This window comes from Telopea speciosissima, chromosome 8, assembly GCF_018873765.1.
Source record: "Telopea speciosissima isolate NSW1024214 ecotype Mountain lineage chromosome 8, Tspe_v1, whole genome shotgun sequence".
Taxonomy (NCBI): Eukaryota; Viridiplantae; Streptophyta; class Magnoliopsida; order Proteales; family Proteaceae; genus Telopea; species Telopea speciosissima.
The window spans coordinates 58,295,719-58,310,741 of NC_057923.1; the positions used below are offsets into that span (position 1 = coordinate 58,295,719).

Below are 15,023 nucleotides of genomic sequence, written 5' to 3' on the forward strand. Positions count from 1 at the left end.
CTCTTCCGCTTAGATCAATGTGGAGGACTTAGCTTTCTCGATAAGATGAAAATTCCAAAGCTTCTCTGTATACTTACAGAGAAGCTGAATTTAACAGCTTTCCGTTTCTTCCGCAGGGTTACGGACAGAGGTTCTCTTGGTCTCCGCTGGTTACCCTGGTTTGACCCAAATTAGTACAAACACCGAAAGAGGAGCGATACGGTAAGTTTGACGCCAACGAGAGGCACATGGGCAACTAAGATCAGTCCACCTTTGGCCTCACTGGCAGATCCGGACTACCCATAAACCCGTCAGTTTTCTGGGTTTGGGTTATTTTTAAAAGGGTTCTGAGTTTTGGTCTATTATGGCTTGACACTTGCCGGTCCAACCACTCCGGTTCAACTTAGGGTTTTTAAAAGGTATCATAAGGTTAATCATTGGGTGCTGATTGGCATATCTCATTTGATTTCAACCAAAAAAAATATTAGTTTGGACCGAACCCTCGGGGGTTAGCTCATTGGCACAAGACCAACTCCTCAAATGAGAGGTCATGAGTTCAAACCACCTTAGGGCCTATCCCCCCCCCCCCCATTAAAGCTCTCCAATTTCAAAAAAAATAGTTTGGACCGTTGACCGATAGTGCAGTGACCGTCATCAAAGTCTTCCTTTGAGATAGATCGGACATGACACAAACTTTTAGATTTTATAATTATTTTTAGGGAAAGACAACACCACCCTATCGCGCCAAACACGCTGCCCTTGTGCACTGACATAGGGGTGCACAAAATGATCACCGTACCCCTTGGAACCTCGAAAATGACCAAGGGTGTAGTGGTCATTTTACACACCCTTATGTTAGGGCACAAGGGTGGCATGTCTAATGCAACTGGATGACGTTTTTTCTCCCTTTTTTTTTAAATAAAAAGAAGAATACTTAACTCAAGAGTCAAAGATGAGCAATTAACTCTAGGTTTTTTTGGAGACTCACTCACCAAAATGAATTCAAACTCTCAATGGGGCTCACCTCGATTCATCTATAAATTCTAAAAATTCAAACTATCAATTATATCTCTTCAAACCAAAAGACACAGAGAGAAAAAGAGCAATTGAATTTAGGGTTTGGGTTTAGGCTTTCGTGTTGAGTGATCTAGTTTAGCATTTTCCTTTAATCTGAACCTATTTTAGTATATATTTAAGGGTGCTTCTTGGTTTCAAACGGAATTTATGACTTTTACATGTGTCAATTATTTTGAATGACTGAAAAAGTAAATGTACTACCTCATCCCTCTTCATTCTTTTATTTTTTTTTTTGGAATTGGAGAGCTTTCAGGGGGGGGGGGGGGGAAAGGGGATGGGGACAGACCCCAAAGTGGTTTGAACTCATGACCTCTTATTTGAACTCAGCTGACCCTTTGGGGTATCCGTCTTCAATTTTGCCATCTTTTACAAGCTTCATCAAACTAATCCTATGACACGGCATGTATTGGTTGCAGAGTGGGGGATGGGGAAGGGGGGTGGGATCCGGCTCCTCTCCAGGGAGCTCAGCACCTAGGGCATCCAAGGGTGGGGTTGTGTTGCACACATCTCGACGCACACCTAGAGATGTGTGCGACACAGCCCAATGGCTGGATGCTCCCTAGGCATACTGGGCTCCCTAGAGACGAGCTCAACTTAGGGGGGTGGGGTTGCAGAATTGGGGCAGAGGGGAAGGCCTCATGAGTGATTGCCAGGACTGCAATAAGTGCTTCCCACCAATATAATTATTCCAATCCAATTGTCCATTTAAAAGCATTCTGGAATGATGATCCATATTGTGATCTTGTTTGGAAAATTATTAGAGTTTGTATATGATTGGGTTTGACTTAGTTTTCCTTCACCCCACAGTGAAAAAAGAATCTCTCCATAGAATAAATCTCTTAACCTCTTTAACCAATTCCTTGACACAAAAAAAAAAAAAAAACCCTCTTTAATCAATGAAGTGTTAAATCATCATGGTAAAGATGATTTCTATTGTTATAGGTAAGGATGTCAAAATAAACGGAAGCCATTAAGCTATCTAATAAATGGTTCGGTTATGGTTTCAGAATTAAGGCCGTTTAGTTAAATGGTTTGAATCGAATTGAACCGTTTAACACTCTTAAATGCACATAAATGTGCCAAAATCAAGCAGAAACGTTTACCGCCAAATCAAACGAGTTAAACCGAATCAAACAGTTTAAAATCAAAACCGTTTAAATACATGGTTCGAAATTGAGAACGTTTAATTAAATTATTTGAACCGAACCAAATCGTTTAACACCCTTAGTTATAGGGTTGTTGACTAAAGCCTATCTCACCTTCTTCGTCTTATTATACAAGCTAGTTAGTTGAACATTAGTTAGAATCAAAGTTTAGGAATTGGTATCGGATCCGTCTTGGCCAATATTGATCTGAGGGAAAATTACATGATTAGCTACTTTTAGGTTTTCATTTACAAAACTGTCCACCCTATGTTTGAGTTAACAAAAATAGACAAAAACAAGTAAACAAGTTTAGTTTTACAAAACTAGACAAAACAGTGACTCTCCTTCCTTCCTCGGCAGTTCCCCTATGAAAAAATCTCTAATTTTTTCCTATGTTACTTGGGGTAGCAAAGAATGGTGGTGGCTGGGACAAGGGTAGGGTTGCAGGTAGGGGTGTAAATGAATAGCCGAAACCCGTTTTTGTATCCGTTTAGCACTATCCGAATCCGTCCGAAAGTTAAACGGATGCGGATACGGATACAGATAGGCTATAGCTATCCGAAAAACTATACTTACATGTAAACGGATAAAATATCCGATCCGTATCCGTGTAGCACTATCCAAATCCGTCCGATAGCTAATCAGATACGGATGCAGATATAGCACTATCCGAGCCGAATCCGATCCGTTTACAGCCCTAGTTGCAGGGAACGGAGGATGCCTGGGTGAGAAGGCAATGACAGGGGTAAAAATGTCTAAAAAAGTAAGTGTGGGAGGGAGAAATACTATTTTGTCCAGTTTTGTAAACCTTAACTTGTTTTTGTCTATATTTGTTAACTCAAACATAGGGTGGACAGTTTTGTAAATGAAAACCCAAAAGTACCTAATCATGTAATTTTCCCTTGATCTGATACAACTTTTTTGATACAAAATCCACCAGGAATCGAGATCGAGGACCGCCAATATTGAGTGATTCCATCAATCCGCCTGAAGAGATTCTTCTCTCTTCACCCTGGAAAATTCTCTCCTAAAATAATATGCATTATAGAATTGGAAATAAAATATTATTACTAAAAAAGAAAATAAAGATTTTTTTTTCTTGGGAGAGTGGGGTGGTTTGGGGTTGGCAGGGAGGGAGGGAAGGAAGGAGAGATGCATGGTTTAGTAATACAGAGATAGAAAACACAACTTGTGAATCCTTAAAAAAAGAACCAACGAAGATTAAATGACACCAGAACTACAAGCCTTATTCTGCAATTCTATTTCAACCTAAATATACAAATGGTGGGCTAGAAAAATTTTTGTATCATAAGAATTAGAAGAGAAACCCTTATTCAAAAGCCTTTCTTCTCCAACACAGATCGTGCGCTGTCATGTCCTGCCTATGCTGCACCACGCACAATGATCCCCTTACCTCCATTCGGGTAAGGTGCTTAGACAGGAGTAAAACGGTCAATGCACACCACTTTATGTCTGCGCAGCACGGGTAACCCGCACCGTAGAAGATCTGGATCCTCTCCCTCCCTCCTCTGTAGAATAATGGATTTGAAAGAAAAATCTGTAAATTTTTTCTCCAAGGCCCCACAAGGTTGCAATTTGATTATTTGACTTCGCCTTCCTCATCTGCTATGCTGCTGCGATCCACCAATCCCCAAGAGAAGAAGACGCTGTTCACAAGTTGTGTTCCACTGCTGCTTTATTCCTGCAAATACCGCTACGCTGTTTGCCTTTTTTTCAAATCCTACAAGCCCTATCTGAACCGTGTTTCCCGAACTTTTCAACCCTAATCCGAACTGTTACGACGAACGTTTCAAATTCTAACCGGACCTTTAGAACCCAATCACGAACTGTTTATACGAACTTTTCAAATTCTGGTCGAACTATTCCACCGAATTTTTCAACCTTTGATCGACCTTCCTGCCGAACTTTTAAACTGTGAGCGTAGTTTCAAAGGTTTCCACCGCCCTTTCAAAACCTTGGACAATGTGCCTATGTTTTTCGCCAAGTGCATCTAAGGCGCAATAACTGCCTTACCCCTGCCTAAGTGCCTTGCCCGAGCCGGGGTAAGGCAGTCCCCTGTGTCTACGCTGCTCAGGCCGCTACGGGCAGCACGCCATAGAAGATCTGGATCCTTCTCTCAATTCAGATCCTCTACTGCGCCCTGTGGATTTCTCTCACATCCGTTGATGAACTCATTTTATGGCAGCATACTCTGCTTTGTTCTGGTTTTAGTGAAGTAAGCTTTTTGTGCTTAGAAAGGAAAAAATATAAAAAAGGACAAAATTTTCCTCCACCTACCCACCATTTTACGTTCATAAACCTCTCCTAGGGTTTTGGCATGTTTCAAAATACCCTAAAAAAAAAATTATGGATCAATCATACTGTGATTGCTAGAGCAAGATCAGATTAGTCTTATTGTTGGTTATAATGTGAATGAGATCATTTACTATTGGTCTGGGATGGGTGGGAGAGGCATTGCAAGGATGTTTTGGAAAAATACTAAAACCCTATAAATATTTGTAAACTAGATGATGATGGGTGAATCACGGGTGAATCACCCCTATGGGAGAAGGAAAACTTTGTCCATAAAAATAAGGAAAAAAAAAAAGAATACTACCAGGAACAAGGAACTCAGTCCCTAGATTTAAGTAATATGAATGAGAAACGTTATATCAGACCATCATAAAATGGGCGGGAGTTCAATCATAGCGTTAAATCACATTGGATGAGGATGAAGAGATTCTCTCTTCACCCTAGGTGGCGAAAAACTCTCTTAAGTAATATGTAATACCATTATATTAACCCCAAGGATGGGTGCTAGGTTCAATACACATAAGCTTTAAGATGATTCCATGGTTCAAAGGTTGGTAACATGTAAAAGTAGTAGAGATGGACTCTAGCTATCTCTCTAACCATCAGCCTTGAAATACTGCACTCTCAACCCCCTTGTTAGAAGGATAGCTAACAGGAGGATCAAACCTACTAAAGAGACGATAGGAAGAGATGAAAGAAAGACCAGCATAACAAGCAACTGCAGCAAAGGTGATGATCACTGAAGTTGTGGCTTTTCTACAAAACCCACCAAAAGATACACATGCTTCACTCCAAGTTACTGCTTCATCTCCCTTGTAAGCCAAGTACACCACCTCTGCTGATACTGTCCCAGCCGCAAGGATCATATATGTCAATATCTGCATTTGTTATAAATTAAAGGTCAATGGTAAATCCAATCTCATCACTTGTTTGGCAGGCATTTCCTTCCTTAGTTCACTTGAGGCCAGACTTAATACGTAGAAAATATTGGAGGGTTCAACCCAAAATCTTAAGGCATTAGGTGGAGAGAGTTACTCAAGTATATGAAAGGCATTAAAGACCTGAACAAATCGATGTGAGACTATAACTCTATGACTCCCAACCAAAAAGATTGTACCAATTCTAGCTAATAGTCTAATATGAAAACATGAATGCTTCAAATTTTGCACTTCAAATGGCATTCTGCTTTGTTGTTCACAAATTAAAAGAACCCAGAATAGAGATCCAAATCGGATTAAATCGACATATTCCAGATAATTAGGGTTTTTCCATACAAAATCACCCCGAGTAGGATCAAGGGAGAATTAGCATCTAACCTTTCATTGCGTGAGTTGGATTCTATGGGCATTTACTTCAACAATTAGGAGGTGGCAATTGACTTGATTTTTAATTAGGAAATGCTAATAAGGCCACGGTGCAACGGTAAAGTTGCTCCATTTCAACCTAGTAATCACAGATTTGAGTTGAAAAACAACCTCTCTGCAATGCCTACAAAACAAGAATAAAACTATATACATTAAACCTTCCCCAGACCTCGCAATGACGAGAGTCTCATGCTCTGAGTACACCCATTTAAATGCTAACAAGACCACACTCCTTATTGGCATGTGCTCCAAGGACCAAGCAAGGACAAAAGTTATGAGTTAGGGGACATGCATGGAACTATAGAAGTTATGAGTCAGGGGACATAGTGGCCTTGTGCCATTGGGTGGCAGTACTAGCATTTCTTATCCAAATCCTTATACAGAGAGAATTGGGTATATTCAATGTAGGGCAGCTATTTCTTGCTCAAAAAAAGAATTGAATTGTACTATCAGAAAGAAAATGACTCTTCACAAATACTTTGAGTTTAAACTTTGAACCACATTTGTTTTTTATATTCCTTTAGGGCTGAAATAGTTTTGTAGTGGAGTGGTCATGGGACCTTCTACTACATGGACCCAACAGATTTCATTGGTACCATGTGGTCCACTGTTACAGTTTCACCGTTATTGTCAAGAGTAACCCCTTCCTTCTCATAGTTTTAATAGTCCAGCTCTAAGGTCAGAGCTTAATCAGGCAAAACGTTCCATGCACGGCTGTGCATGATGCACGATCACGCACAAGACCTTCGATGTAGACATCAAAATGACAATACACCCCTTATTGTATAGGTCGTTGATGGGATTCATGCAATCCTACATAAATCTCTTCTCTTAAAACCCTAGCAACTATCATTGCTCTAGTCTAATTAGACTAACAAGCCAAGAATGGGTGTTCTTGGCGAGAAGGGATCAAGTTCTTGTACGAAGATGGAATCTAGCTACCACAGGTTGGACTCACATGGTAGATTCCATCTGTACACTCATGAGGCATTCTCATACCTGTTACTCATACGAGAACCTGATCCCAAACCGATATAATAGGGGTGAGGCTTAATGATAATATAGGAGTTCAATCACAAAGTCAAATCAGTAGTGATGAAGAAATTCTTCATTCTCTACGGATGAAGGAAAACTTTATTCATCTTTAGAAAATGATATTGTGAACCCACACAGGCATGAATTTCTATGAACCGTTTCTCTCTCTCACTTCCTCTCCAATTTCTTTTCGTTCTTCATTAATAACTTAAGAACTGGGAGATGTAGTAGTTCCTTGTAAGTGACTCACCTGGTCGAAGAAGAATAAAGACCAAGCTCGAGACATGGTGGAGGATCGAGGAACCGCAGTATAGAAAGCTGAAAGAAGAGAATAACCCGCGCAGATCCCATTCGCATACACCAAATACCTGCAAACCCATCACCACCACCCTTTGTAGTTATATGAAATCAAAAGAACTAAAATTAAAGGAAATTATTTATGGAAATGCAAGAAATTAGTACATACTTGAAGCCTCCAAGATCAAGGGAAGAGATGGAGCCAAAATCAGTTGTAGTTTGGGAGTCTTTGAGCATGATGACTAGTGCAGTGACAGAGAGGACCATTGGGAAGAGGCGGAGCAAGGTCTCCACAGTTTGCACACCCGTGCTTCCTTTCTCTTCTGTAACTGAACCCACCACCATTATATCCATGGAAGGTACAGCACTGCTAGCATCTCACTTGTTACCGTTTTCCATCTCTCTTATCTCTCTTGATCAGTCTCTCTCTCTCTCTCTCTGTCTTGTGTGATGATAACTTGGTGTGTTTCTTGGTCTCGAAAAGCTGAATTTGGGGTCTCTTTCACATTTATTAGTATTGGTGAAGTTTAGTTGGAGTAATGAATGCGTTAATGAAACAACTCAATTCTCAGATTCCATTAATTTTATTGATCACATCAGTATCATGACCAACAACCAACCTCTCTCTCTCTCTCTCTCTCTATCTCTATCTCTATCTCTGTAATCTCTAGCACTTTCTTTCTTTCCTTCGTGTGTGTGTGTGAATGATTTGAATTCTAAAACTAACACCAACCCGGGTGATTTGAATCGTCCACTTTGTTGCGCTCTGGTTCTTGGGTCAGATTTGGTATGGTTTCTATTTTAAATTTTGAATTGATTTCATTAAATAATTAATAAATATATTTTTGTTAAGAAATTGAAATTGTTTTGGTTGCATCAATCGATTCAATTTGAAAATTTTCAAGAATAAAAAATATATTTGGTAGTTTAATATTTTAAGATAATTTCTCTACATATCTTTGGGAGAGGGTGGTGGTGGCAGGGCGGTGGATATATAGGAAGAGTTGGGTGTTTTATTTTTAATATGAATTATTGTTTTACCCATCAAATTAACTATGTGCTCATTATAAAAAGCAAGAGTGAAACCAATTCCAATTTCAAAATTGAAAAGCTCCTAGCTAGGCTATTTCAGAATTTCTACTTCATTTGATTTCTATATCAAAGCGATAAGGTGTAGGGGTGACAATAGATCGGGCCTAATTGGTCCCCTATTTTAGGACCCCACATCGTGATCGGTCCATTTAAGTAATCAATCCTCATTGGCAAAGCATGGTCCTATTTATAAATGGTCGATCGAGTGTCGGTCTATAATCAGGCTTATAGTGAATGAGTTATAAATGGGCTCATATTAAATGCACTGCAATTGATTATGCAAATTTGTTCCACATAGCTCTTAATGAGATTCAGTTCTTCAAGATGAAACAAAACTTACTTGAGAGAATGTTCCTCACTGGACTAACGACTAAATAAGTAAATCTCAATGCATTTGGAACTCTATGAGCCTCAATCTCAATGGATACATATGATGCCATTTTGAACAATATAAATGACCTTAATTATGTGCTCCATTTATTTTTGACCCATCAACTTTATAGTACATTAATATTCAATTATCAAATTCTATATTTTTACTCGGCTCACAGTCCTTTATATATAGTTTACGTATTGTTGAGAAGAAAAATTAATCAAGAAAATTAAAAGGGTATATTTGGGATAAAATAGGGAATTTATAGGGGTATTTGGGGTAAAGAAAATGGTTCATAAACGGGCTTAAACTTGTCGGGCTCAATCAAGCACTAATCAGTCCATCCCCTTGCACCGTGAATGACACATTTAGATAATATGTCAGACCGATTTTAGGCTTTCATCAGTTGAAACAATGCCGGCTTAGAATTGACACCCCTACTCTGTGGGATGCCCTGCACATTCTCATTGGCCTCGACATTGGTGCAAGGGCCATGCAGCTTGGTAGCAATCCCCCTCCCCCATAAGATGTATGCAATTCATGAAAACTAGTAAGAAACCAAGTCGGGCATGAATACAATGCGAACCTGAGCTTAATTATGAGGCTCGTAATAGGGTAGGGTCCAGTTGGGCCTAGTTACCACTCGTACCCACTTTAACTTTTGTCCTTAGACTATAAAATGTTGTTTTGAGGAGAGGGAACACCTCCGTCCACCCTGACTGATATAAGGTAGTTTGGGGTGAGCGAGGTTTTTCAATCTACATTTGCTATGATGACCCCAACCATCATTGCCTTATTTGGAGGAAGCTCTCTTGCAGCTCCTCCATTTTTTTGGGGGTTTTTAGTCTGGTTCTTCTTCTTCGATCTTTCTTCATCCTCAAGCTTTAGCTACATCAAGTATGAATGTCCAATTTCATTTTGTTGTTTCTTTAAGCCATCTCTCTATTGCTTTCCTTCCTACATGATTTTTACTATAAAAAACTGAAAATTTTTTGGTTGGGATTGTAAAATCGATATATCTTTCTTGATCATTGGCAATCCATTTCCTTGGTTTAATTCTCCCCATTCTTAAGGCAAAAGGAATAGACATTGTCTTGTTTGCTAATGAAATTAGAATGACCTCTTCTATTTTTTGCTTTAATCCAAGTGTTGGACAATTTTAGGGTATCAATCAGTCGATCCGGGCTAGTTTCGATCGAACCTAATCAGTCCCCCCTATTTTAGGATCCGGCACCGTTTAATTAATCGATCCTCATAGGTTAGGCGTGATCCTATTTATAAACGATTAGTTGAGTACCGATCTATAATCAAACTCGTACTAATACTAAATGGGTTAAATGTGCATGTTTGGTCCATATAATGATTCAAATCTTTAGGATGAACAAGAACTTGAGAGAATATTTCTCATTGAGCTAAATGTTAAATGAATAAATCTCAATGCATTTGGAGCTCTATGGACTTCAATCTCAATGGACATATATATGATGGTTTCGAACAATATAAATGATCTTGATTATATGCTCCATTTATTTTTAGCTCATAAACTCCATAGTATTTTAATAGTTGATTTTTCAATTCTATGTTTTTACTTGGGTCATAGTCCTTTATTTATAGCTTACATAATGCGAGAAGATAAATTAATCACAGATATTAAGAAAGGGTATATTTGGGATAAAATAAAAATTTTAAGGGGTAATTGGAGCAAAACAAACCGTTCATAAATGGGCTTAAACATGTCGGTGTCCATCAATCCATCCTCTTGCACCGTGAACAACAAGTTTAGCTAACGTGTTAGGCGAGTTTTAGGTTTTCACCGCTCCGGATAGATCGGTTCTACCAGTGTGGGCCTAGAATTGATACCCTTAATAAGGTACTAAAATCAAACCAATTCAAAATAGAAATCACCCATTAAATAATATGAATCACACTCTTTTCTCTTTTAGGCGAGTTTCAGGTTTTCATCGCTCCGGATAGATCGGTTCTACCAGTGTGGGCCTAGAATTGATACCCTTAATAAGGTACTAAAATCAAACCGATTCAAAATAGAAATCACCCATTAAATAACATGAATCACACTCTTTTCTATTTTATAAGCAATGTGAGACTAAACATTTTCCACTACTTTGTTTCATAAAAAGCAACATCGGGGAGATCAATGGTCAAACCTTGTGGAAGGCGAAAACATGAAAAATCGAAAGAGGTATTTTGAAACTTACATTTTCCTTTGTAAATCCATTTGATACATCAGTTCTTCTCCTTCAAAACCTAGTCTCAGAGTCAGGCCGAAGAGCTGTGTTGCTATAATTCTTATGTATTTAAATCCACCCATCTGATATTTGTAATTTTGCATGGTTGACTCGAGCCTTTCACATTGCTTCGTCTATTGATTTCGTGTGAGAATCAAATTTGCCTTCAAATTATCATTAGCTGATTGGCAAATTGTTCGATAAGGTTCAAGTGAATTTGACTAATAAAGGGTATTTACATCGGACTATGTCACCCCAACTCTTTTGACGGTGGCACTAAGACACCCGTTCACTCTAAATGACTTTCTTTTAGATTTCTGAATGTCTTCGGCTGTTTTTTTTTTTTTTCCCGCCTAATTTCGTAATATATTGGAAAATATGGGTTTTGTCTAAGAGGTTTGTATTATATGTTTTGATTGTATTACATGAAAGACACACGAGTGACTATATTACATGAGAATCTGCAAATCATCTATGGAGTCCTATGGGAGTAGGGCATGTTGTGTGGTAGTGCAACTAATTAGGAGTCATGAGAATTGAGAGTTATTGTTTGTAAGTGAGTTGCACGGGTTAGTAGGATACATGTATAGAGGGCTTATGTGGTTATGATGTAAGTTATGTTAGCATGGTCAGTTGTATTATATATGTTAAGTGTAGTATATGTTTCATAGTAGTAGTTAGATGGAGTAATAGTGTGGTTATTAGTGGAGGTGATGTGTAAGGGAGAAGTTATAATAGATAGTAGTGGGGAGTTATAATAACCACTTTGTACCTTATTTAGGAACAGATGAATAAAAGAATAGTCAACTTTTGAATCCCTAAATTATCTCTAAAAAGATAAGCTAGGCTTCCTCACCCAAGTCAAGACATAAGGCTTCGTCTATAAATCCAAAACCCCTTACTTTCTCTTCTATATTTTTATTACCATTTTTATTTTATCTTTTTTTTTTTTTTTCTCTCTTTTCTTCTTTGTGCACGTATCATTTGGTATCAAAGTTTAAGGGAGGATTAACGGATGGAAAGATTGGAACATGAGGTAAATATGCTCAAACAAGGATAAGAACAAATCTTATCCAAATTGGAATGGTAACAACATCTTCTTTTAAGGCTCAACGAGCTATTTGAGAGATTGAGTCCACGTTACCAACCCATACGTACAAGCTTCTACTTTACATTAAACTTACGTTCCTAAGCTAGTCAAGCTTGATTTTCCCTGCTAAAATGATGACAAAGATGTAAGGGTATTTATGTAATATCCCTTTATATGTTCTAATATAATCTTACTTGTATTAATGCCCAGGCTATGAGGGGCAATCTAGTAATTAGCCCATCTGACCTAAACCCTAATTTTCCTATATATACTAGCTGGAGGCACCAGTCTGGGTATTCCAAACTAGATACCCAGGGTGTAATGTTTTAAGCAACCTTGTGCTTAAACCCTAAACCCTAACAATCTTAAAGCATTAGGTATTTTCTGTCAATCGACTTTGGAGATCGAATTACAGTTGGAAGATCGATTTTGCAATCCTAGTTTTATTGGCGTTTATCATTCACGGCAAGGTGACCTTTGTGATCGGTTTTAGATTTTCGGATCTACAACTCTGGTTTTGATCGTTTTTTACGCGGGCATATCATTCACGAGGGTTTCGTGTCAGGTGTTAATTGCGAAGTGAAAGCCGCGATTGATTCCTGAAATCGAATTTCATTTGCACCTTCAAAGTTTTGGTTATCGTGCTTCTGTGTTTGTCAGAGAGAACATCCAAAGCTTCTTTATTCAGAAGTTTGCCCTTTTGTTTTCTGATTTCAGAGATAAGCCTTTGTTCCATTAATCTATCAAAAGTGGTTGAACAGAAAAAGCACTTTGATTTGATTGATCATTGAAAAAAAAAAAAAAAAAAAAAAAAAAGAAGTCAAAGCAATCAATGCTTTGAATTGAAAAGCAATTGATTTGATTCTGATTTGCAATAAAAAAAAACAAAAAAGAGAGGCATATCAGATTACGTTGGAACAAGCAAAGCTTTGGCTGTTTTGAAAAGAAAAAAAAAAAAAAGAGGCTTTAGTTTTTTATTTGCTTTTGGGTTCGGCCAGTACTTGTGAGCTGCCAATACCCGCAAGCAATCAACACCTGCACCAGCAGCCTGCATTAGCGTGTACGTTACAAGTGTCGATACCCGCACCGTCGCGATCTTTTCCTCCGTCATCTAAATCCAGGGTTCTCCATCTCAGGTGTGACTGTTCCTTGAGCATTTAATTTTTTTATTTTTTTAAACTTTTGCTTGGGCATATAAACAAATCACATAAATATGGAGAAACACGCTATTCCAATTGAGATGATCAAATTGGAAAGCTTTAGTGGCTCTGAGTTCAGTTCTTGGAAAAGGAGGACTCAGTTTGGACTGAAGTACCTCAATATTTTCTACACTGTAGTAAATAAATTTTTTGATTGTACGGACCTAACTGAAGCCCAATGGATAAGTGATGAAGACTTTTGCAAAGACTACCTATTGAACTGCCTGTCAGATAGGCTGGCAGAGACCTATAATAAATATGAGACTGCAAAAGAGATTTGGGAAAACCTAGAAGCCCAATTCAAAAAGGAGGAGGACCTATCAAAAACTCACTTGGTTGACAAGTTTATGGACTTCAAGTTTCAAGAAGATAAGGAGATACTTCCACAAGTAACAGACTTTGAGAACTTGAGAACAAAATTGAACCAAGAAAACATCCCCGTTGTTGATGCATTCTTAGTGGGTGCAATTATCTTTAAGTTACCCTCTACCTGGCATTCCTTTAAAACTGAAATGCACAGAAAGAAAACACAAGTGGGGCTGGATGATCTCAAACGGTTCATTAGAATCGAAGATGAGAACAGAGCCAGGAATAACTTAGAGATGGTGAAACAACAACAGGCATCTGCCAATTTGGTTTCACAACCCAAGAAATATCCTAGGCAGTCCAAGCCACCTAAGAAAGAACCCCAACAGTTGGAGGCCAAAAAGACTAATTTTAAAAAGAGGGGCAAGTGCCGCAACTGTGGAAAGTGGGGTCACTATGCATCTGAGTGTAGGGGTCCTAAGAAAGGGAACACTGACACACCACAGAAGGAAGTTCACATGCTGGTGGACAAGACTGAGCCTACTAACTTTGTTGCCATGATTGGCAAGGGTAAGGGGTTGGCCAGTACATCTTCCGATTGGTGGTTAGACTCTGGAGCGACTTGTCATGTTTGCAATAGCAAGGACCTGCTCACTGATGTTGTTCAAGTAGCAGAGACTGTCACTGTTGCAAATGGAGACGTCGTGGAAGTGGCTCAACAAGGGACAGCAAACCTGGTTCTATCATCAGGTAAAATATTAACTTTGAAAAATATTAAAATCTTTCCTGGTTTTGAAAAGAATTTAATTTCCATTGGAATTTTGCTTGATGCTGGCATGTCTATTACATTTAGTAGTGGTAGAGTAACATTGTCTGTTAACTCCTTCTATTTTGGATGTGCTTATAATTTGAATGGTATGTTTAGGTTGAGTTTAGCTAATGAGACAATAAACCAGGTTAACCATAATTCACTTGATCCCAAAATACTACATTGTAGGTTAGGACATGTGAATTATAGGAAAATGCTCAAACTAGCTAAAACTCATAATTTACCATTAGACACTTCAATTAGATTTAACAGATGTGAAGTGTGTGCTCAAACCAAAATAACTAGAAAACCGTTCAGATCGGTTTCTAGGAGCACTCAACTTCTTGAACTTATACATTCTGACATTTGTGACTTCAAAAGCTACACAACTAGAGGAGGTCGGAAGTATTTGATAACATTTATAGACGATTTTTCTAGATATTGTCATTTATACCTGTTAAAATCTAAAGATGAAGCTTTTGAAAAATTTAAAATTTTCAAGAATAGGGTAGAAAATCAATTGAACTTGAAAATTAAAAGATTTAGAAGTAATAGGGGAGGAGAATACAAATTGACAGAGTTCAAGGAATTCTGTGCATCTGCAGGCATAATCCTTGAAACTACTGCTCCTTACTCACCTCAATCAAATGGCATAGCTGAAAGAAAGAACATGACGTTAACAGAGATGTTAAACTCCAT

At 38.3% G+C, this 15,023-nt stretch overlaps 1 protein-coding gene across 1 annotated transcript; it reads right to left on the reverse strand.

Annotated features, from left to right (window-relative positions):
• Positions 1 to 5,009: 5,009 nt before the first annotated feature.
• Positions 5,010 to 7,583, reverse strand: LOC122670622 (CASP-like protein 2A1). The gene is made up of 3 exons (XM_043867563.1): positions 7,380 to 7,583; positions 7,164 to 7,281; positions 5,010 to 5,392 (listed from the first exon to the last, which is right to left on the reverse strand). The coding sequence occupies exons 1-3, from the start codon at positions 7,562 to 7,564 to the stop codon at positions 5,117 to 5,119; spliced, it is 579 nt and encodes a 192-aa protein (XP_043723498.1). The 5' UTR covers positions 7,565 to 7,583; the 3' UTR covers positions 5,010 to 5,116.
• Between the last annotated feature and the right edge of the window lie 7,440 nt (positions 7,584 to 15,023).